This window comes from Phalaenopsis equestris, unplaced genomic scaffold, assembly GCF_001263595.1.
Source record: "Phalaenopsis equestris unplaced genomic scaffold, ASM126359v1 Scaffold211163, whole genome shotgun sequence".
Lineage (NCBI taxonomy): Eukaryota > Viridiplantae > Streptophyta > Magnoliopsida > Asparagales > Orchidaceae > Phalaenopsis > Phalaenopsis equestris.
The window spans coordinates 115,791-141,002 of record NW_018230188.1 but is presented as its reverse complement, the minus strand read 5'-3'; the positions used below and the strand labels follow the sequence as shown (position 1 = coordinate 141,002).

Genomic DNA, 25,212 nt, shown 5'->3' with positions numbered 1-25,212 from the left:
AATTTTATGTCATTACCTATCTTTAAGATGTTAGAATTAGGAGAGGTGTCTTCAAACACTGTGACCCTTCAACTTGATCGTTCGATCACTTATTCCAGGAGGGTTATAAATGATGTTCTAGTGCAAGTGGATAAATTCATCTTCCATGTTGACTTTATTATATTAGATATGGAGAAAAATAAAGAAATTCCTATTATTTTAAGAAGACTTTTCCTAACCACTAGTCGAGCTATGATAGATGTGAAAAAAAAAGTGAGTTAACTATGTGGGTAAATGATCAGAAGATTACTTTTAATGTGTTAAAAGCTATGAAGTATCCTTCTGAGTAAAATAAATATGTGTTCTCGGATGGATCTTATTGATTATCTGTGTAGCAGCCATTTTTAGAAAAATTATGAAGTCAAATCAGTAGAGTTAGATTTGGATGAGGAGAAATTTACAGACTCTTAGGAGAAATTTGCAGACACTATGAAAGAATCAACTCTATTGGTTGAAGATAAGTCAAAAATAGCCAGGGAGATTAGAAATTCTGGATACATCCGAAAATTGTAAACCTCTGGTATCTTCTATTAAGGAACCACCTGAACTTAAATTAAAGGTGTTTCCTAAATATTTAAGTATGCTTACTTGGGAAAGTCATCAACATTACCGGTTATCATGTCATCAGACTTAACTAATTCTCAAGAGGAAAAAATGATGAACATTATGAGGACTTCTATGAAAGCTTTTGGATGAACCCTAGTAGATATAAATGAGATAAGTCTTTCAATATGTATGCATGAGATCCTGATAGAAGATAACCATAAACCCCAGGAAGATTCTCAAAGAAGATTAAACCCTGTTCTGAAGAAAGTCATCAAGAAAAAAATGTTGAAGTGGCTTCATGCAGGTATTAACTATCCCATTTCAGATAGTGTCTGGGTTAACCTTATCCACTGTGTACCTAAGAAAGTGAGAGTGATAGTTATAGAAAATAGACAATGAATTTAATTGATCTCTACTCGACATGTCACTGGGTGGCGTATATCTATGATTATGGAAAATTAAATTTCACCACCAAGAAAGTTCATTTTCCTTTACTCTTTTGGATCAGAGGTTGGAAAGACTAGCTGTTCATCTATATTTTTGCTTTTTAGATGGATATTTTGGATATCATCAAGTCTCTATAGCTCTTGAAGATTATGATAAGACCACATTCACAAGTCCAAATATGACTTTCACTTTTCGAAAAATGTCATTTGGGTTATGTAATGCACCTATTACGTTTTAACGGTGCATGATGTCAATTATTTGACTTAATTGAGAAGGAAATAAATTTTTTTATGGATGATTTTTCAGTGTTTAACCTTTCATTTGATTCTTGTTTGGATCATTTGGTCAGGGTGTTGAGATACTGTAAAGAGACTAATTTAGTGCACAATTGGGAAAAGTGTCAATTCATAGTTTCTGAAGAAATTGTGTTGGGACAGTTTTTGGAAGAGGGATAGAAGTTGATCCAGCAAAAATTCAGTTTATTGAAAAGCTTCTGCCACCTACTACTGTGAAAATAGTTAGAAGTTTTTAGGGTATGCTGGATTTTATAGATGATATATTAAGTATTTTTCTAAAATCACTAAACATCTATATCATATTTCAAAAAAGAACGTTCTATTTAAGTTTAACCATAAATGCCTAAATGCTTTTAATACATTAAAAAAAAGGCAATCACAGCTCTTATAGCTATTTCATCTGATTGGGGGAGAATTTTAAGTTAATGTGCAATGCAAGTGACTACGTTATTGGAACAATTTCAGGACAATGACATGATAAGATGTTTAGAGCTATATACTATGTCAGTAAAACTCTTAATGAAACACAAATTAATTATACCACTATTGAGAAGGAGTTTCTAGCTATAGTATATGCATTTGATAAATTTAAGTCCTATTTGATTGGAACTAAATGTACAGTTTACACCAATCATTCTGCAATTTGATATCTGATGTCGAAAAAGATGTCAGACCGAGATTGATCAGATCGATCTTGTTAATGCATGAATTTGATATCGAAGTTGTAGATAGAAAATATATCGAAAATCAAATAACGGACCATTTATCGAGACTAGATCAGGGGAATTCATGTGTTTATGAAGAGGAGATCAATGAGAATTTGCCTGATGAACAACTGTTTGTAATTACTGAGTGGCACATTCTATGGTATGCTGACATAATAAATTATATAGTTAGTGATATTATGTTATATGGTCTGACATACCATCAACGGAAAAAATTCATCCATGACGCCAGATATTATTTTTGGGACAACTCTTTTATAGAAAATACAAGGATCAAGTAATTAGAAGATGTATACCCATTGAGGAACCCTTGAAATTATTAGAAAATGTCACGATTCTAAACTTTGGGAAATTTTAGAATATAGAAAACAGCTGCTAAGATTTTACAATCTGTATTTTATTGACCTACTCTATTTAGAAATATGAATGAATAAAATAAAACTTGTGATAGATGTCAGAGAGTAGACAATATTTCTAAGCGAGATGAAATACCCCTAAATTTTACTTTGAAAATTGATTTTTTTTATGTTTGAGGTTTAGACTTCATGGGACCCTTTATTCCTATTTAGCGAATTTAGATATTTTAATAACTGTGTCTCAAAGTGGATTGAGGCAACAGCTCTATCAAATTATGATGCTCAAAGTGTAACACAATTTTTAAAAAAGAATATTTTTAGTAGATTTGGTATGTCAGAGTTATCATTAACGATGGAGGGAACCACTTTAACAATAAAAAAATTGAGGCATTAGTTGCAAGGTATGATATTAAGTTTAGAATTTTCATAGCATATCATCCTAGTCAAGTGGTTTAGCAAATGTATCTAACAGAGATTAAAAGGGTTATGGAGAAAACAATCAATCTCAGGAGAAACAATTGATCTTTTAGATTAGATGATGCACTGCAGGCCTATAGGACTGCTTATAAGACATCTATAGGAATATCTTCATATAGGCTCATATTTGGCAAAATGTGTCACTTACCAGTGGAGGTAGAACAAAAAGCTTATTGAGTTATTAAAGAATTTAATTATACTATGAAAGAAGCTGGTGAGAAAATGTTACTACAATTAAATGAACTCGATAAGATTAGACAAGAATATTATGAAAAAGCAAAAAATTATAAGAAAAAAATGAAAAAAAGAAACGATCAGTTGATTCTTAGGAAGGATTTTGAGCCTAGATAAGAGGTTTTATTATATAATACACAATCAAATTTATTTTTTGGAAAACTCAAGTCCAGGTGGTCAAGACCATTTACTGAAGTGAAAGTTTATCCTTTTGGTGCAATTGATATAAAATATCCTAATAGTGTTAGAATGTTTAACATGAATGTACAGAGACTTAAACCCTAGTTGGGTGGTGAAAAACCCATGGTTAATGAGGTCTTAATGTTAGTTCAACCTGTGTAAATATCCGGATTCGTCGGGCTGAGAAAGTTAAACTAAGTGCTTCTTGAAAGGTAAATCAAGTTTGTTGTTTGTGTTTGTTGTTGTGTTGAGAGTTTGTTATTTGTGTTTGTGTTTGTGTTGTGCTTGATTTACTTTGATTAGAATTGTGTGGTTTGAGGGAGATGAATCATTAGGCTTCTCGTTGTGTCCGAACTCTGGCATGTCTTTTGGTGATTTGGAAGAGCAGTTGCGTTCTCAGGAGAAATATTTTGTTTAGACATAAGACAGGTTCATCTCAATTCTTTAGTTCCTATCTCTGAACCTGTTCTTTTATCACGAGGGTTTCTGTTGCTCGGTGATTAGAGGAGCTAGTGGATGATTTCCTTTATTGTACAGATCGAGATGAATACTTTAATTGACAGACTAACACATGAGGATTGGCAAAATATAAGCCAATTTGATTTACTAGTATTCTAGCCGATCATTTAAAGATATATTCTTCATACAAAATTATGTAGGAAAACATCTAACTATCAATAGAGGAGGATTCCGTTGGAGGATGTGAAAAGATGAGCGAGATGTGATGAGAAGGGCGGATAAGTGACCTACTCATCTTTAGGATATTGTGGAGTATGTTTTACATTTTGTATGATGATTTGAAGATCTTTAGGGGATGAAATTTGCAAAAATGGCAAACTAGCCGTGTAGCAGACTAGCGCCTAGGCGCCGTTAGTTCAACCAACGCCTAGGCGTTGCCCTTCAGGCGCTTAAGCACTAGATGCTCGGGTAAGCACTAGGCGTTGCTATCATGGCGTCTAAGCGCTGCTCTTATCTGCTCGATATTAACCCTAAACCAGCCGGTTCACCCCATTTTCGCGACTTTTTCGCCTTTTCTTCTTCGGCGACTAAGAGTTGACACTTAAGGCTTCCATTTTTCTTCCAATTTCTCTTAATCCAAGAAGTTTTTCTAAGTAGAAATTGCTCCTAAGAGGTAAATTTCACTCCTTCAACCCTTTCCTTCGATTTTTTTTTTTTTTGAGATTTTAGAATTTTTGGGAGGCGAAAGTTTGGATTGGGGGCTTTTTTGGGGAAGAACCTGAAGTAGCTCTTGATTTGTATCTTATTGCGCCCACATTGTATATAATCTTCTATTATTATGATTTTCATCCTTGATACTCTTCTATGACTCCAAAACAAAAAAGGGAAAATCAAAATCTTCTTTTGACAAAAAAATATGTGAGTTCCAAATTTGAGGAGCATTACAAAGACTTCGTGGTGTCGAAGAAATTGATTGTGGAACGAGGATACATTAGTCCTGGGGTTGCTGTAGAAAGTATGTTTGTAAACCGTCATTGGGAGAACTATTGTTACAATACTGTTGCAGTCGTGATTTCGGTAGTGAGAGAATTCTATGATAATCTCCCTGATGCCTCTGATGACTCGGTTTATGTAAGAGGAAGCAGGTGTATCTCTCTATCTCGCATTAATGCGCTATTTTCACTGAGAGATGTCCCGGGGAGATATTACTCCAGCTTTTTTTCCTACATACTTTGATTTGGATGAGAACATCAGATCCCTTACAAATGGAAATGTGCTTTAAAGTTAAGGAATGATCATAGGGTGAATTTTCCTTCATCCAAATTAAATGCACCTTCTAAAGCTTGGCACCACTTCATTTCTGTCAAGCTTCTTCCCTCCACCAATTTGAGTGAGGCTACTAGAGATAGAGCCTCTCTCAATTTTGCATTCAGATTATGAAATTTGTTGATATTGGTACTCTCATCTATCACTCCATTTTAAATGCTACGAAAGGAGGATCCACTCTAGGATTAGGACATCCTTCCAATATTTTTGCTCTTTGCCAAAATTCAGGTGCTGCATTTGGGTGTTGGGAGGAGCAGCTTCATCCTCTAAAGCCAATCTCCAAGACCAACTTGAACTTATATGATAAGCATGCCTTTTCGGGCGTGGAGCCAGCTCTTCTCAGACTTCTTCTATGTCTTCTAACTCCAATTGTCAGCCTCGCCTTTCCGTTAGTCTGGCTTCTATGTCAGGAAGATTGGCAAAGGTGGAGGACGATATGTCTATCATTCAAATGACGGTATACGACCTAGTAGATCACAGGTCGCATATGGTTTGGCAACATAAATGCCAATGACACTTTGCGAGTTTTCAGGTTGTGCAGTTGGAGATGTATAGGAAAAACCAATGGATTGGAGGTGATAACTCAGTGGAATTCAACCATATGAGTATAGTAAGCCGATGGAGGAGTCTGAGGAGAATGAAGACAAGGAGGATGAAGAAGAGGAACACAATGATGAGGACTGTAGAATAGTTTTTATTTTTTCTTCCATGCAGATGTACTGGATGTTATATGTATTTGTTGTTGTTATTTTGTTGGATGTTATTCTTTATTTTTTGTCGTTGGTACTGTATTGGATATTATTTTTTATTTCTGCTGATGTAACTGTGTGGATGAGATTTTTAACCCTTACTACTGTACTGATGTATTTCTATTAGATCAGTTTTTATAGTGTTGCGAACTTATATTCCTGTTGTAATATACAGACTTGCTAGTGTTAAATTCATTCAGTTTTTTGTTCAGTTCAAATTTACTTGCTACTTCCTACAAATTCTTTACGATTTATACTTGTTACTTATGTTGATAAACACATGTAGTAAGCAGTATCTTTGTATTATTTTTTTCCCACTTATATTCATGTCTTAAATTAAATATGAAATTTTCACAATTGTTGAGAAAGGAGAAACATAGTTTATGTACTTTATACACTGTAAATTAGACTCAACTAGAGTTAAGTTAATTTTGTAATGTAAAGAAAAATGAATTAACTGTTTATTTTTGAAAAGAGATACATATTAGTTAAATTAGGTATATTTAAACTTATTTGTCCTCGGTAAAATGAGTTTGAATTGATATCTTTAATTAAATGAGGAAGGTAGGGTTAAATATGAAATTTTCACAATTGTTGAGAAAGGAGAAACATAGTTTATGTACTTTATACACTGTAAATTAGACTCAACTAGAGTTAAGTTAATTTTGTAATGTAAAGAAAAATGAATTAAATGTTTATTTTTGAAAAGAGACACATATTAGTTAAATTAGGTATATTTAGATGTATACTTAATAAAAAATGAAGCTCCAACAGTATACTTTCAATTAATATTTCTTAAGTTTTTAAGAAATTTTAAAGGTGAAGGAAGGTGGTGTGATTTATTTTAAAAAGATAATAGTGAAATTCAAAACTATTACAAGATCTATCCAGATATAGTAATCCTCATAAAAACATTTTTAGAATTAAAAAGTTCATCCTAAAGAAAATAAAAAAGGAAAAAGAGAAGAAATATAAAAGAAAATATGAAATGAGAAGAAGCTTGAGAAGAAGCCTATCAAAAATTGGTTTCATCAGATTCTTTTAATTTAAAGCTTCGCTACATTCTTAAGCTTACTTATGTTTATGGAGTATTAGAAATTTTTTAAAAAAATGGGATGCTCACATTCTATCTACTTTCCTTCTAATTTACAATATTTAACATATGTTAACTTTTTGTTAGAAATGAATAAAATAGCAAATTTTTCATGGTTAATTTTAAAGTTGAATATAAACTAGAATTAGAATCATTTATTAAAGTTGTTTTTTATTTTATCATTTTAATTATTTATTTAATTAATCCTTTATTAATCTTTTTCTTGGTTGGTTTCAAAGTTGCTTATACACTAGTATTAGCCTCGTTTACTAGAGTTACCCTACTTTTATCATTTTGAAACTCTCGATGCTTAAATTGTTGACAGTTCTTATGAAACTTACTCCCTCAAATTACTAATTTGATATTCAAATTATAGTGTTACTTGAGAACAAGTAATCTTTAAGCTTGAGGGATTTTGATGTGTAGAAAAGATCACTTGAATTTCTTTATGTTTTACACATTTTTACGGTTGAAATTGTACTTTAAAGAAATGTATTTTCATATTTTTCTTACAGATATAACAAACGTTGGATGTGAAGCAAAGCGGAAAAGACTTGGAGCAAAGAAGTCTACAGGTGGCTGACGCCTAGGCGCCAGTCTCTGGCAACCCGAGAGGATGTCACCTAGGTGCCAACCATTGGGCACATAGGCTCCAGACCCATGGGCGGGCGCCCATGCTATCTTTTGTAAATAGAGAGTATGGCGCCTAAGCGCCAGCAAATGTTCAGACAATTTTGGCCATTTCAACCCCAAGTCATTGGGAGTTATTCAGACGGGCAAGGAGATTTGCAAGGAGTTTTTTACCTTCTATTTATGTATCTATGTAATGTAGAGAATGGGCTTGCTAAAGTATTGATTAGGATAGGTTTTAATTAGTCATTTGGTGAGGAAATGAGTTTTAAAGGGAGGAGAGACTTTAGGATAGCAGCAGGGATCAGGATTCCTTCGGTGGAGCATCTTTAAAGCTTTGTAAAGGAGAAAGAGACAAGTATTTGAGTGTGTACTATTGTATTTCTATAAACCTATCAAATAGCAAATTTTCGTTGTTGTTTTCAATGAAACTTTGTGGTTTGTTCTACATGTTTCCTGAGTAGTTTCCTTTACCGAGTAATTTCCTTTACCTTACCTTGTAATGTTTGAGTAGGATGTATAAGATAGTAAAATGTTTTCAAAACTGTTTCTAAATATTTAATGTGATGATTAACCTTAATATTTTCATTTACTTTTCATTTTGGTCAAGTGAATCGTTAATGTATTGTGATAAATAATGACTCGAGAGAGCTATAGTTAAATCAACTAGGTTAATCACAATGAACTATAGGGTATGGTGCGAGTACTTTGTAAAGAGATGCAAATATTAGGGAAATAGTCTTTGATTAGTTTAAAATGAAATTTAAGGAATTAAAATCATGTTAATCAATCTTCTTTATATACTCGGGAGATGGTAAAGTAGAGAGTTGCTCTTATTTGTCACTAGTCACATTTACAATTAGCATTTTATATTGCATATGCACCACTCAATTCATTACAAGGGAGGATAACTTTATAACTTGATATTCACCAATCCAAATAAGATAAGTAGGATTTCTGTCGAAATTAATATTTAAATTAGTTCGCAATTCAATAAGAGTAGTCTATAGAACTTTAACCTAATCTTAGTTCCAGGCTAAGAACGAAAACTAGTAGCTAGAACTTTTCCCTAAGTCTAATTTACTCGCTCCATGTGGGATAGACATTCTGAACTCAAAAACCTGATATTACTGATACGACGCGTAAACTTATGTGAGTGCACAGAGTGTGTGCACTTGGAAGCGGTGTCAGTTATTGAGGCAAGAACATGTGAATCACGAGTACGTTTGCCTAAGTAGGACTAAGTAGCAATATTCCCCTTGGATGACGATAAGGTGGATGCATCCTAAGTCACATCACTCGTTGTTCTCTGCTTCCTCTTTAACATCTCTAAGAGCTCTTGATCGTCACCGGTAAAGATCACCCATCTCTCCCTCGTTCTCCGCTGCCATCAAATTCACCCGGTGACCCTCTCTTCTACCTCTATGCCCCCCACAATTACGACCACGACCTTTAGACTGTTCATGTCCACCAGTCTCTTTTTTCTTAGGTAACTTTAGACAAGCCTTGCTCAGGTGTCCAACTTCTCCACAGTTATAGCACTTGTCGATTTTCTCCTGGGCACCTATATACTTGAGCTCGAGGCAGCCAATGCAAATCGTGTACCTTGAATTCCACTCGGCTCAGAGTGAGCCTCATGCAACTTTCCACCTACAACATCGAGGTGATGGCCTCATCCAGTGAAGGAATAGTTGTCTGGGCTAGGGAGACCGATATTCTATGATCAAAGGCCAGGTTCAGATGAGCCAAAAATTGCATGATCTCATCTATTCAAAGATCTCCCCCTTCCTACACCTTGGATTGCCAGAACTTGACGTTGGTAAGAAGAGATCAAGATCTTGCCACAGCCATTCCATCTCTATGAAGTACTCCTAAATCATTCTATCATCTTGTGCATTGTCTCTATGTCACGTTGAATCTAGGACACCCTCATATAGTTCTCAGTCTCAGCATAGGTTCTCGTCAGCTTTGCCCAGATGTCATTCACCTTCCGAATGCCATCCATTGGAGACACAATCGATGGAACCATCGAATTGAGTAGTCAAGTGTAAATTAATGCATGTATGGTCTTCCAATCATCCCCTTCAACACTATTACTATGTGGCTCGACCTTTGTAAGGTATCCTTCTAGTCTCTTCTCTATTAGAACAGCCTTGATCCAACGCAACCAACTCAAATATGTGGCCTAGTTATAGGTTACAGTTGGCAGGCTGGTTGGTGCTGTAAAGGGTCGTATTTTTGGCATTGCACGTCCAAAAGCATCCATGGCGTTGCATTTGATGGGTCAAGATTTTCCTCCCTAGTGGCTCCTACACTCGCTTGAATGTACGTCATGGAGGATGCATCAGCCTCATCCGTTCTAAAGCACCTTAAATATGGCGAGGTAACTGATCTCCTAAAGAGCTTTGCTTCCATCATTAAGTACTGGGCAGCTTCAATCTTAAAAAGTTTTGGGTAGGTGACTTCATTCGTTAGTACCAGTTTCAAGGAAGTGGATATAGGGATCCATCCAACTTTTTGGTTTCCCAGTTGATACATCCATCGCCTCTGGTTCCTCGATGGTTGGTCGGACCAGTCTCCGGGGTATTCCGCTCGATAAGAGGCCGACCACTTTGTTCTCTCGCCTAATGTGCTCGATTTTGAAGTCTGCGAACCGCCTGATCTTCGCCTTTGTTTTGTTGAGGTACTTAGACATTACCTTGTCTTGGGCCTCAAACTTTCCATTTATCTAATCGACTAAGAGCTATGAGTTTGAATTTACATGAACATGGTGAGCTCCATATCATATGCAAGACGTAGGCCGACGATCAGAACTTTGTATTCCACTTGATTTTTGGTGACACTAAACTCTACTCGATTGACTGATAATACTTCTCTTCAGATGGGCTGCTCAAACCAAGTCCAAGCCCTGAGGCCACTTTACCGGATGCTCCGTCGGTGTTTAGGACCCACTTGTGGTCTTCGCCGATAGCTCCTTCGCTCGACTTGTGCACTTCTGAGGAATCTATCAAGATGTTCGCTGTTGCTTGGGATTTAATCGTCATCCTTAAAACATAAGAGAAATCAAATTCACTTAGCTCGACTGCCCATTTGAGGAGCCGCCCGGAGAGTTATGGCCGAGTGAGGACTAATTTGAGGGGATGATCAGTGACAACTCGGATTGGGTGCATTTAGAAGTAGGGTTGAAGCCTGCGGGTAGAATTGATAAGAGAAAAAGTTAGTTTATTGTTATAATTGGATGCCTGATTCGGCGTTCCTGAGGACTCGGCTAGTGTAATATACAGGGAATTGTTTCCCCTGCTCTTTTCATACCAAAATCAAACTGACGGCCTTGGGTCTGACTCTAAGATACAAGGAGAGTTCTTAGGTCCACTTTAGACTTTGAAAACGTGGCGGGGAAGCCAGTGAATCTTTAAGTTTTTGGAATGTTTGCTCACATTCAGTTGTCCACTCGAAGTGTTTAGTTTTTCTTAGAGCATTGAAGAACGCAACACATTTGTTACCCGATTTAGAGAAGAATTGGTTAAGACCCGCTATTTACTCGGTCAACCTCTGTACTTCCTTCGTGCTCCGTGGGGAAGGCATACTCAGCAAAGCTTATGCCTCTTCGGAATTGGGCCTGATACCTTCAAGGGATAGAAAGTAACCTAAGAATTTTCCAGTCGAATTCCAAAGATACATTTTAGGGGGTTAAACTTCATAATGAACTTTCTAAAGGTTTTGAATTTTTTCTTAAATTTTTTGTGTTTTTCAATCGTTTTACTTTTTACTAACGCGTCATCAACCTACGCCTCAACATTGCTTCCCTTCTGTTTTGAGAAATATACATCCATCAGTCGCTGGTAAGTAGCTTCCTTAAGCACGAAGAGCATACATTAACACAAAATACTCCCCCACAGGTGATAAAAGTTGTGTTCTCAGCGTTTGCGAGGTGCATTTTGATTTGGTGGTATTCGGAGAAAGCATCCAAGAAACTCATCACGAGGTGCCCAACTGCCAAATCTACCAATGCATAATGAATAGCTATCCTTCAAGAAGACAACTTTAAGTTGGTAAAGTTGACGCACATTCGCCATTTTCCGTTGGGTTTTAGCACCATGACTACATTGGATACCCAAGTCGGGTACTGTACTTAGATATAGCCCGCTTCCATTAGCTTCATTTCTTCACGGATTGGCTCGGCCAAGGTAGTGGCAGATGATACCAACTTCTATTTTGTTGTTCAAGCGGTAGGGTTAACGTTCAATCGGTGACACGCGATGTCAACAGAAACTCCTGGCATCTCCTTGGCAAACCAAGCAAAGATGTCACAGTTCTCCCTAAGTCCAGGCGAGTCGGTCTTCGAATCTGAATCAATAAACTGCACTAATCGAGAAAAATTTACCCATTTCATTGTTGGTTGTGGGAATTTGAAGAGTGGTCTCGTTGGTCTCAAGGTCGCCTTTGTTTTGATTCTATAAATCGAGCGGCTCTTAGTCAATGCTACCTGCCCAGAGATAGCATGTCTTCGGCTGCTCCAAGTCTCCTCAAACGCTAATGATTTCTCCGTCTTCTAGAAATTTTATAACTACATGGTAGATTGAGGTCATCGCTCGAAAATTGTTCAGCAGCGGTCAGCCAAAGATGGTATTGTATGTGGCCGGCAAGTCGGCCATCAGGAAGTTTTCAGTTCTTGTGAATTTTGTCTTTTTCTCCACAGATGTCTGTCAGAGCAATCACGCTTAGAGCTTCTTTTCTCTCTGGAGAAACCATAGATGCTACCATCCATCGTAGCTCCAGGTCGAGCCTATCGAACACGACTTTGAACAAAATGTTCGCCGAGCTCCCGGTATCAATGAGGAAACTTCCCACTTGATATTCATTAATTGAAGTAGTAATGACAATGGCGTCGTTACAGTGGTTACCTTTTGTCTGCAAATCTTCATCTGTGAATACGATGAGGGGGTGTGTCGTTCATTGTGGGGCGAGAACCGTGGTGCACAAATCTCCTGACCATATCCTCTTTAGACTGGATCAATGAGAGGATTCTCCACCTCCTCCTAGTATCATCGATAGTATTCTCGTGATCCGGATGGTATTCGCTTGAACGGGTTTGTCTGGAGCTCCATCTGCTGAGGCCTTCCCTTGCCTACGAGTGTTTGTTCTAGCTACCACAAACTCTTTCAATTTCCCGGCCTTGATCAAGTCTTCAGCGAGACTCCTGAGATGCCTGCATGTTTTTATGTCGTGGTCGTGGTCCTTATGAAAGACACGGAACTTGTTCGGGTATCAAGTTAAACTCCCGTCTCTCATCAGCTGAGGCTTTTTGAAGTATTTTGACTTTAGGGATTCTGACTTCTCCTAGCCAAAGCCCCTTCAAACCACCTATCATTCACTCTCTCATCTCTAACAGCAGTTGTTATTTCATCTTCATCACCTGTTGTCGCACGATATCCCTCATGTCATCCATGTCCACTGTTTGGTTCCAAACTTCTCCTTGAGCTGCAATTCCTTCCTTGTGTTATGCTCATCTTCATGTTGGTGGCATGATGCGACACTCACCACACATTTTAAGATGTTGAATCTAAAATTATTCAAGAAATTACGATAAAAAAATAGAGCATATGTGATACCGTAACTAGTAGAAATTTTGACGAAAAATGCAAAGCAAACTTTTATTAATATAGAGGGTTACAACACAAGACAACAAAAATAAAAACACAAAACATGAACAACATAACCAAATACCTCTAAGGTGTATTCAAAAAGCAGTGGAGGTCGGCTAGGTGGGTCAGAATGGTTGCGCGGGTGGCAGCAGCATAGGAATACTGGTGGCAACGAGGGGAAGGTACAGAACTAAAAGGAAAGCAATGATGGAGGGTTGCATAACAGATTTTGTTGCAGAACTGCAATGACTAGGTCTAGGATTAAGGTTTATGGAGTTGGACAGTAGGTTGTGCCGTGGGAAGGAGTCGGTTGAGTGTTGGGAGGAAGTCTGGGCAGCTGGACCACAAGGTTATACTGTTGGAGGTGAGACCGGCTTGGTGCTGGGAGGAAGTCAAAGAAGCTGGACAACAAGATTATGCTACTTGAGAGGGGTGCTTCGGTGCGAGGACAAAGTAAGGGGAGGCCGACGGCTAAGGTAACTGGAAGATAAAAAGGGAAGATACATCACCATCTTTCAGTAGAATACAATCAGAGCACCACCACCTCCTCGGATACAACCCTAGAAAAGGGAAAATGACTCCACATAAGAAATCTGAAAAACAAACATAGCAAAGATGCCAAAAACTCTAAGCATAACATCTCTAACTTATAATGAGGACTAGAGATTATTTTAGGCAATGTTTAAAATAAGAAAGAAGAATAAAAATAATAAGAATTCAAATTAGGCAAGGATGAATAAACTAAAAGAATTTCAGATTAGGCAAAGAATGAGTAAAATAAATCAGAATTTAAAATTAGTATAGACTTATAATAAAAAGTGCTAATATAATTTCAGATTAAGCAATGATGAGTAAAACAAATCAGAATCATGAATTGGTAATGACTTATAATAGAAATTACTAGGAAGAAAAGAGTGAGGGGACGAGAAAGAAAGGGAGAGGTTTAGGGTCACCAGCCCCTCCTCTTGGGGACCGGCCGGCTCAGCAAAGCTGGATCAAACTCTCCAGGCCAGTCCTCCATAGCCCCCGCGTCAGTCTCCCAAGTTAGGGGGGTTTCGACCTCATTCGTCAAAGCGTCTGAGCATACTTCCTATCGATCCATTCAGATTTGGTATAATCTAAGCCGGAGGTGCACCACTAAGTAGGTTCTCCCGAGCCAAATTTCGAACAGTAAACACCTCATATACTTCTCTTCTATGACAGGTTGAGCCTCAACAAGGTTGAGGGTTTGCAAGAATTTGATTAATTGGTAATTCTTATTATCTTCTGAGTCTTTCGTCTGACTCTTGAAGTTTTGGACTGACATCTTTCGTTGCATTCCAATAAAAAGAACTTCACAGTGGCCTTTTCGTCTCTTCAAATGGAATATTGGGGGTTAGGGCCAGTCGTGTAGCCGCCGGTGGTGCTATCAGTTGTTCATTCCTAATACCAACCACTGAAATTTTAGATTATGACATCTCTGGTCTACGAGATTTTTATGTCTCAACAAAAAGTTTTTCATCTTCTAGGAGAGCAAGGACCACAATCTCATCAAATATCGCATGTTTCTTTTAATCACTAGGAAGGAAGGCATTGAATGTATCCACGAACAAGGAAGTTCCACGAGGGAAGACATCATCAGATGAAAATTCTCGTTTGAACTGTTCTTCAGTGTCTATGATATCTTTACCCAATCCCCTGCTCGATGAAGTAGATTTCTCTCATGGTTGTGCATTCTACTTCAACATGTCTAAACCCGTGGCACTTGTAACATTTTCTGACTATGACAAACTTGCAAATTGGTTTTTTTAGATAGTAGCAAGGGTGGTCGCTTGGTGATACGGTCTTTCCACTTCGAAAGCTAGAGTTTGTAACTTTTGGCGGTAGTATATTGGTAGGAACCAGCGTTGTGTTTCTCGCTTCATTTTCATATTTTCTCGTTCTTCCCTTCAACCTTCCGGATCACGATCGAGGATAACCTCCTGCTAAATTTCTTCTTCGATATCCAAAAGCCTCTGCTGAAGAAGGTGGACCCTCGCTGAATCTCATCCAAGGTAGGCTTAGGCATAAATCTCCTTGGTGACATGGTTAGGGTTTAGGAAATATGAAGGAAAAATGTGTTAGTGGGAATGGAAAAGGGTAAAAATAATTGGGTCAAGGTTGTTGATTTTAAGAATCAGTGAGGCGAATTAAGCTTAGGAACATGTGGAAGTGGAAAGAGTATTAGGTGGTAAGAAAGAAATTTTGTGGGTTATGACGGACGCTAGGAAACTAAGATAAGACTAAGGTTGGGTTAGCTCTGATACCAAATAGTAACGAAAATAAGTAGAAAATTCGATGAAAAACACAGCAAACTTTTACTAATAGAGAGTGAGGGTTACAACACAAAACAACATAAATAACAACACAAAACATGAATGACATAAGCAATACCTCTAAGGTGTATTGAAAGAGCGGTGGAGGTTGGCTAGGTGGGTCAGGATGGTTGTGGGGGTGGCAGCAGCAAAAGAATGCTGGTGGCAGTGAGGAGAAGGTGGAGAACTACAAGGACAACAATGATGAAAGGTTACAACGCAGGTTTTCCTACAGAATAGCAGTGAATGGGGTTGCAATGAAGGTTGTTGAAGCTAGACAGCAGGTAGTGCCGCACGGAAGGGGTTGGTTGGGTGCTGGAAGAAAGTCTGAGCAACTGGACAGCAAGGGTATGCTATGGGAGGGAGGTCGGCTAAGTACTGGGAGGGAGTTAGAGAAGTTGGACAGCAAGATTATGTTGTTGGAGAGGGGCGCTTGGTTGCGAGGAAGAAGTATGGGGAGGCCGATGGCCAAGGAAAGTGGAAGAAAAAAAGGGAAGATACATCACCACCTTGTAGTAGGATATAGCCGAAGCACCACCATCTCCTCGGATACAGCCCTACAAAAGGGAAAATGACTCCACATAGGAAATATGAAAAACAAACACAGCAAAGATGCTAAAAACTCTAAGCATAACATCTCATATTTATAATGAGGACTAGACATTATTTTAGGCAATGGTTAAAATAAGAAAAAAGAATAAAATTAATAAGAATTCAAATTAGGCAAGGATGAATAAACTAATAGAATTTCAGATTAGTCAAAGAATGAGTAAAATAAATCAGAATTTAGAATTAGTATAGACTTATAATAAAAAGTGCTAATATAATTTCAGATTAAGCAATAATGAGTAAAATAAATCAGAATGATCAATTGATAAGGACTTATAATAGAATATTCTAGGAAGAAAAGAGTGAGGGGAAGAGAAAGAAAGGGAGAGGTTTAGGGTCAGCAACCCCTCCTCTTGAGGACCAGCCGACTTAGCAAAACTAGATTAAACTCTCCAGGTCGGTCCTACAGATCCCCCGTGTCAATCTCCCAAGTTAGGGGAGCTTCAACCTCATTCGTCGAAGTTTCTGATCATACTTCCTATCGATCCATTCTGATTTGGTATAATCTGAGTTGGAGGTGCATCATTAAGTAGGTTCTCTTGAGCCAAATTTCGAACAATAAACATCTCATATACTTCTCTTCTATGGCAGGTTGGGCCTCAACGAGGTTGAGGGTTTGCAAGAATTTGGTTGATGGGTGATACTTATTATCTTTCGAGTCTTCCCTCTGACTTTTGAAGTTTTGGACTGACATCTTTTGTTGTGTTCCAATAAAAAGAACTTCATAGTGGCCTTTTCGTCTCTTCAAATGGAATACCGGGGGTTAGGATTAGTCATGTAGCCGCCGATGGTGCTATCAGTTGGTCATTGCTAAAACCAACCACTGAAATTTTAGATTCTGACATCTTCTGGTCTACGTGATCTTTATATGTCTCAACAAAAAGTTCTTTATCTTCTAGGAGAGCAAGAACCACAATCTCAACAAATATCGCATATTTCTTTTAATCACAAGGAATAAAGGCATTGAATGCATCCACGAACAAGGAAGTTCCACAAGGGAAGACGTCATCAGATGAAAATTCTCGTTTGAACTGTTCTTCAGTGTCTACGATGCCTTTACCCAATGCCCTGCTCGATGAAGTAGATTACTCCCATGATTGTACATTCTACTTCAACATGTCTAAACCCGTGGCACTTACAACATTTTCTGACTATGACAGAATTGCAAATTGATTTTTTTAGATAGTAGCAAAGGTGGTCGCTTGGTGATGCGGTCTCTCCACTTCAGAAGCTGGAGTTTGTAACTTTTGGCGGTAGTATATTGGTAGGAATCAGCATTGTGTTTCCCGCTTCATTTTCATAGTTTCTCGTTCTTCTCTTCAACCTTCGGGATCACGATCGAGTGTAACATCGTGCTAGATTTTTTCTTCGATATCCACAAGCCTCCGCTGAAGACAGTGGAACCCTCGCTGAATCTCATTCGGGGTAGGCTCGAGCATAAATCTCATTGGTGGCATGGTTAGGATTCAGGAATATGAAGGAAAAATGGGTTAGTGGGGGTGAAAGAGGGTAAAAATAATTGGGTAAAGGTTGCTGATTTTAAGAATCAGTGAGGCGAATTAGGCTTAGGAACATGTGTAAGTGGAAAGAGTATTAGGCAGTAAGAAGGAAATTTTGTGGGTTATGACGGACGCTAGGAAACTAAGATAAAACTAAGGTTGGGCTAGCTCTGATACAAAATAATACCGAAACTAGTAGGAATTTCGATGAAAAACGCAAAGCAAACTTTTATTAATAGAGAGTGAGGGTTACAACACCAGACAACAGAAATAACAACACAAAACATAAACAACATAAGCAAATACCTCTAAGGTGTATTCAAAGAGCGGTGGAGGTTGGCTAGGTGGGTTAGGATGGTTGCGGTGGTGGCAGCAGCAAAGGAATGCTGGTGGCAGCGAGGAGAAGGTAGAGAACTACAGGGACAGCAATGATGAATAGTTACAAAGCAGGTTTTCCTACAGAATAGCAGTGATCGGGGTTGCGATGAAGGTTGTTGGAGCTGGACAGCAGGTAATTCCGTGTTGAAGGGGTTGGTTGGTACTGGAAGAAAGTCTGAGCAACTGGACAGCAAGTGTATGCTATGGGAGGGAGGCCAGCTAAGTACTAGGAGGAAGTCAGAGAAGCTGGACAGCAAGATTATGTTGATGGGGAAGGGCGGTTGGGCGAGGGGATGAACGGGAGGTCGACTGCTAAAGTGAGTGGAGGAGAAGGCGTAAGGAAGATGAAAATTGAAGAAACAACACCACTTCGAAGTAGAATATAGTCGGGGCACCGCCACCTTCTTGGATACAGCTTTACAAAAGGAAAAATGACTCCACACAGAAAATTTGAATTCAAACACAGCGAAGACCCCAAAATCTCTGAAGCATAACACCCCCTATTTATAATTAGAACTGGGGCTTATTTTGGCAATGTTTAAAATAAGAAAGAAGAATAAAAATAATAAGAATTCAAATTAGAGAAAAATGAATAAACTAATAGAATTTCAGATTAGGCAAGAATGAGTAAAATAAATCGTAATTTAGAATTGATAAGGACTTATAATAGGAAAGTACTAACAGAATTTTAGATTAGGCGCATGAGTTAAAAAAAATCAGAATTTAGAATTAAGTACTTATAATAGGAAAGTACTAGAAAGAAAAGATTGAGCGGAAGAGAAAGGAAAGGGAAAGGAGTAGGGGCGGCAGCCCTCCCCTTGGGGACCAGCCAGTCCGACAAAGCGGGACCAAACTCTCCATGCCGGTCCTCCATAGCGCCCGCTTCAGTATGCAAGAAGAGGAAAGCAGAAGATAAGCATGAAGTGAACAATAAAATGAGAGCATTTAATCCACTATTCATAAATGATCCCCTATTTCTAGTTAATGGAGATATATGAAAACATCTAAAACCCATATTTCTGGAGGGATAATGAGAGCAGTAAGGTCTTTTATACAACATAGATTTATAAATACATTTAATAATAGACTGATCGGGCAAACATATTGGCCTTTGCCCTGTTTATAGTAGATTAATTCGCTCGGTGTTGGCGGGCCAAACAACATGGGAATCATATAGATGGTCTTCAGAAAAAGAACATACTTGTAGCACAGCTTCAATCTTAAATCCATTTTATTTCTTCGCCAGAAGGAGAGTTGTTTCGTTCGTCCATCTAATTATGTCAATCGGCCCTCATACACAAAAAGGATGGACTCGACCAAATTATGAGACGACTTTCTCTTGATTCAGTATTGATCTTCACTCAAATAAGATGAACTCGTGTTTGACCAAATCCTAGCAGGCTTTGATCATGGGTCCCTCTTATTTTGTCGCCTATTAATCTTTCACTCCGAGATTTGTGCTAACATGATCTTGTCATATAGTACCCTAAAAAATTATACCTGAATGTACACATTTATTTTTTTCTTTAACATGCACGAGTACATCGCATCCTCTGTCAGTATCATCTGGGAGCAATCTTATATGACTTAAGTTTTCGCTTAATATTTCGTATCAATTAAAATTCTTTAAAAATGTAATTTTATATGTTAGTCATTTTCCTTCTATTTGAGATACCATTTCAGATTTTTAAAATTTTAGACATGAATGAAATATTTTTTTAAACAATTTAATAAAACAAATATTCATTTAATAAAATATTAATTTGTTAAATTGTTTAGAGAGCTCTGGCTGGTTTTGGTGTCACCAACCATGAAACATTAATACGCATTTCAAAATGTCAAACATGAACTGTAATTTGTGGGCACTTCAAGACTGGTTCATACTGTTGTCTCTAAGAAGGCAAATATAGAGCAAATTTATTCAGTTGGTATAGTGATCGCTCAATTATGCAATACAATGTAGAATTCACTATGCTCTCAAGCTATGCGCCTTAGTTGATTCCAACACTAACAAGCCTTAATTCCACTAAGCTAGATGAATCATTTTTCTCCATTGTTTCGTTTTGCGTGTCATATTTTCATTTTATTTTAATAAATTAAGAACATTTTTACACAATATGCCCTAGTCTTTTTTGGTCTACCTCTACCTTTTTTAACATAAGTCAAATCTAAAATATCTACTCTCCTAACTGAGTCATCCACAATAATTAAATTATTTTGATAAGAATTCCCAATAAAAAGTTTGGTGACTTGCATGAAAAACTTCTAGTACTACCAGTAGCATCACAGTGTTGGATTAGGCTCAATTTGTGCTTATGAAATAGAGAATAAAGCACCACAATGTTATTTAGAGTGGTGTAGCGCTAGTTCTGAAGCCGCAATGTTGTGAAGAGAGAGTCTTTCAGCGCCCATCAGTTAAATAATATGAAAACCTAACCCGAGAGTAATATGTCGCAACACCCGAAATAAGTGCCACAACACTATAGAGATACAGTGCCACAACACCAGGTAGAAGAGAAATTTCAGATGACCAATCATCTAGCACAATGCTGTCATGCTCCATTGCATGTCACAGTGCCATAAGATCAAAGTCAATGTGCTAATTTTAGTAAATTAACTTATCAAATAAAATCTCAATATTAAAGGTAATTTTAGCAAAACTAATTATTTTACAAGATAGCATTGATGGCTTTGCATGGGAGTCATACAAGTTGCTTGAGGATAACCCAAGTACCATGTCAATACTTGCAAGTATGCTCGATTGGCAGGCCAATAAAACAAGAGATGAGGAATATCACTAATAAGATTAGCAACTCATCAGACATGACCGATAAGCTTACTGAAATACTATATATCAGGAGGTATATTATCTTGAGTTGATCTACAACAGTGTGATATTGAATTGGTTAAAAAGAACAATGACAAATGGAGAATATAAGTCAACTGCATAGATCTCAATGAATAATGTCCAACAACAATTACCCCTTGTTCATCATTAAAACCCTAGTCAACTTGACTATCAAGTACTCTATGCTTAGTTTTCTTGACAATTTCTTTCGATACCGTTAAATCCAAGTGCACTTAATTGATATGGATAAGACTGCTTTTTAGATTGAAGATGTTGGACCTATATACTAGCTCATGGATAATATATTCTGATCCCAAAAAAAAATGAAGCATAGAACTTCGAATGATATATTATTGAACAGTCAAGCCTTAGAAAAACAAATAAGTATGTGCAGCTGAGTTCTAATAAACATGTTTTGGAGCCTAGTTTAAAAACATTATGAGATTATCTCATTTCACCACAAGGAATAAATCCTGGATGGAGCCTCACTTGATCAAAAAGGCCTGTAAGCTGGCAAAAATTAATTGGTTCAATTATTAATCTGAGGAAAAATATGTGTCATTCTTTAAGGAATTGAAAGGGTCCATACAAAAAAGGAAATGTACATATGTAGCACACAATTCTTATGTATTTACACATCTCAAGCCTAGACTTTCATACATACATGGTACTTCGGTGTTTTAAAACTACGAAAAGGTGTATTTCACTTCTAAAAAGTGGTCATAGTGTTTTTTTTCTTATATATATATCTATATATATATATATATATATATTAAAGATTTTAGTGTAATGTGTGAAAATATGAATATTTAGGGCTTCCATATGTAAATACATATCAATTGCGTACTATGTATGTAAATGCACCAAATAAATAAAGCTAAAAAAAAATGAAAATTCATTTCTAGTCGAGAAATATTCAACATTGCCACTAATCAAATGTAGTCTAAAGCTGAGGAAACCACTGCTTTTATATCACAAAATGAGAAAGAGAGTGATCAGGTTTATATTGGTCAAAAAGAATGCAATAAAGCAATAGCAAGCTTACTACACAAGCAAGATGTGAACTGGGGCTAATTTAAATTATTTTGCTCATGGCAAAGCTTGTAGTCACTCTCATTGTCGACATGAAATGATGAAGGCCTTATTTCCAAGACATTGAACAAATCTTACTTCAACCCAAACAATTGGCTAGGCTAATCAAATAGTTGCTCAAGTTAACCGAATACCATTTGCAATACTTACCAGGTAGAGCAATCAATTGACAAGCACTAGCTGACTTTGTCATCAAATTTTCATCATCTCAAGAGATTAAGTTTGAATTGAAAGACAGCTTTTGGTGTCATCATATTAATGAACTTTCCCAAGCATGCAATAGTAAAGTGGGTATAACTTTCACCAACCTAAACGAGGCGATTTTATCATATTCCCTTCTCAGATTTGAAAACATTCAATAGATAATCAGAAAATAAAGCACTGCACACCGAGCTCCAATTCAAATAAATGTAAATATTATTTTTGTAGTAATGAAGTTATTGATTTTTCCATTGCTAGTTTAATATAAGACCTCAATATCATTATCATTATGGTATAATTTCTAGGATATCTTAATAAAGAACCAAGATTACATACCAAAAAATCTGAGTTAGAGCAGAATTTTCCTGGTCATATCTTTTTTAAGGAAATGAACTACTAGTTTGGAACAAAGAAAGAACATATTCTTCTAGTATGCTTGTTAAAACAAAGTAAATGAAAATAACGCCCGGGAGCATTTAATTTCTCGGATTTATTAACCGGTGGGGCATAATGAAAATAAAATACCTCATTTAGTTTTTCTGCATCCTTCATTTTTTCTAGCATCCAACGATCAATCAAGTTCTTGCTCTCAGCCTCTGCTTCTCTTAGTTTTTGCATCACATCTTCTAACTGTACTTTAAGTGACTGGTTTTCAGACACAGCCAAATCCAAGGCTTTAGTTTTCCCATCTAAACACTCCCTAAGTTTTGAGTTCTCTTCCCTACAGTGTTCTCCCGCATGAGACTAGCATATTATTTTCTATCAGAAAAGGTATTGACTGAAGACTTCTAACCTTGCTTGAGTCACTTCATTCTGCAGATTGACAATTAATGACTCTTTCTCTTGAGCAACAGCTTTTGAGCTTCTACATTCGGCCACCTCTACCACAAGTTGTTCAGACAATCGTGACTGAGCTCTATAACATTGTTGTAATTCTAATTCAAGTTTCTCAGCTTTCTCTTTCCATTCTAATCCCTATAAAATGTAAGTTAAAAAGTTAAGACCAAATTACAAGTAAAAATTTAAGAAACATAAAATTAAATTTGGGTAAATTTGCAGAATATCATGATGATTATAAAGCCTGTATCTATCTCAACATTTAATTTCATGATAACAAACTTTGTGTAGTGTCCAATAGTGGTTTGCTAAGTGTTCTTTATAGGTTTGTGATTTGGAAGCAACCATAGAGATGATCAGGATGAGTTCAATGTTCACTAAGACCATTTGTCACGTGGCGGATAAAGAACAAGGGTATATAATTCATGAAAAATTTGAGAGGAACATTGCAACAAGTTTCTGATCCAAGTGTATGACTCGCAGTGTTTAGGTGTCCTTAGTTTTTTATGTACATGAATGAGTTAGATCATTATCAAAGCCTCAAGGATGATCAACACAAGTCTAGAGATTAGTTAAAGAAATTTTAAAAATTATAAAAGTAGGATACAAATTCACAAATAAAATCTTAGCTTGAAACTGTCAAAATGCTTTTTAAAACATATAAAATACAAAGCCTTTTATATCCTACAATACATTTAAATTTAATTGGTATGCTTTTCGAGAAATTTTCATTTCATTTTTAGTTCATATTATTCAACATGATTTTATGTTAAAATATTCAATGAATATATAATAATTATACGCACTCAAACTTCAAAAAGACCGTTGATTTTGGAGCAATTTTTAAACTCGTAATTATAAAAGGTTCATTGATTTTGCATATATTTTGCAAAATTACTTTTTCAATCAATTTTCCAAAATCAAATGTAAGCATACTGGAAATTTTCATGTTTTAATATCATTATGCTTGTCTCCCAAACAGCTAGAATATGTCCCAAAATGAAATGCAAGCTTCTCTATAAATATCTTGTGGATTGTAAGGAAATAACTACCGAAAACAATTTCTCAAAATTTTATCTCTCATTACATCAACTTTCTCATAAATTTATTTGACTTCACAAAGGTTCATCAAACTCAGTCTTCAAATCTAAATTACTTCGGTGATACCTTTCTTAAACCATAAAATGTAATAGGTTGTTCATTTATTGTTTCCAGTTTTCATTGTATTATTGCAGTTAGAATTTGTAGACCTTGTGTGGGTGAGAAAGTAAAAGGTGGACTCATCCAATTCATCTCCAAAGCTTGATAGCATCTGAAAGGATATCTTATAAAAGAGAACAGATTGCACTCATCTAATAGAGTGGATATTTGGGTTCTAACATCCAGAAGGAAAGTATGAGTGAATTGGCTTCTCCACCATTAATGAGGGATTTTATAGCATACTTTGATTAGTGATAATCATAACATGGGTGTTAGCTAGGTGTGGAAACAGACCTGAGAGTTGGCCGAGCCACGTTAATATCTTGTGTGTGCGGTTTCAATCATTTACTTACATCATTTTTTGTTTAATAGCATTCATATTATATTGTTCATTCATGTATTTGTCAGCAAGTATTTATATTGTTTGGGTTTCATAGAAAATGTGGTGAATACTACTGTTGACCTCATTTTTGTGAGGTCTTCTCTTCTCCTCCTTAGGAGCCTAGGATCTAGCTCTAGGAGTTCCTATTGACCGTCTTAGAAAATTAGAAAACACAGATGTTGCACTTGTCTTAGCGTGGTATTTTAAAGACAACATCGTTCTTAGAAAACACAGATGCTCAAGAAATACTATGCATCGTGGTATTTTAAAGACAACATCGTTCTTAGAAAACACAGATGCTCAAGAAATACTATGCATCGTGGTATTTTAAAGACAACATCGTTCTTAGAAAACACAGATGCTGCACTTGTCTGAAGCTGGGTCCTTTTCCTCTTGTGGAAGAGGTTAGTTGGCTCTATAGAACCACACTCTTCTCAGACTTTTGTCTGGTGCATACGAGGTTTGGATGGTTCTACATATAGAGCCACATCTCTTCCCACAGGAATAATTCTTCGATTAGCTTTGAGGTTGGATGCGAATCTTCGACATTCCTTCTCAAGTTGATTCTTTTGTTCACCCCTTGAGATTGATTTGAACCTCCAACATTCTTTCCCAATGTGCCTTTTTTTTT

The 25,212-nt window shown here is 36.7% G+C and overlaps 1 protein-coding gene across 1 annotated transcript in view; it reads right to left on the bottom strand.

The window, feature by feature from the left end:
- Window positions 1-25,212, bottom strand: part of LOC110036817 (autophagy-related protein 16) — a 71,255-nt gene that overhangs the window by 16,852 nt on the left and 29,191 nt on the right. Inside the window, exons 3-4 of the mRNA XM_020741350.1 lie at window positions 22,956-23,137; window positions 22,688-22,883 (exon numbers count right to left, since the gene is read on the bottom strand). Coding sequence (XP_020597009.1) covers window positions 22,688-22,883; window positions 22,956-23,137 — 378 coding nt within the window. The remainder of the gene's footprint in view (window positions 1-22,687; window positions 22,884-22,955; window positions 23,138-25,212) is intronic.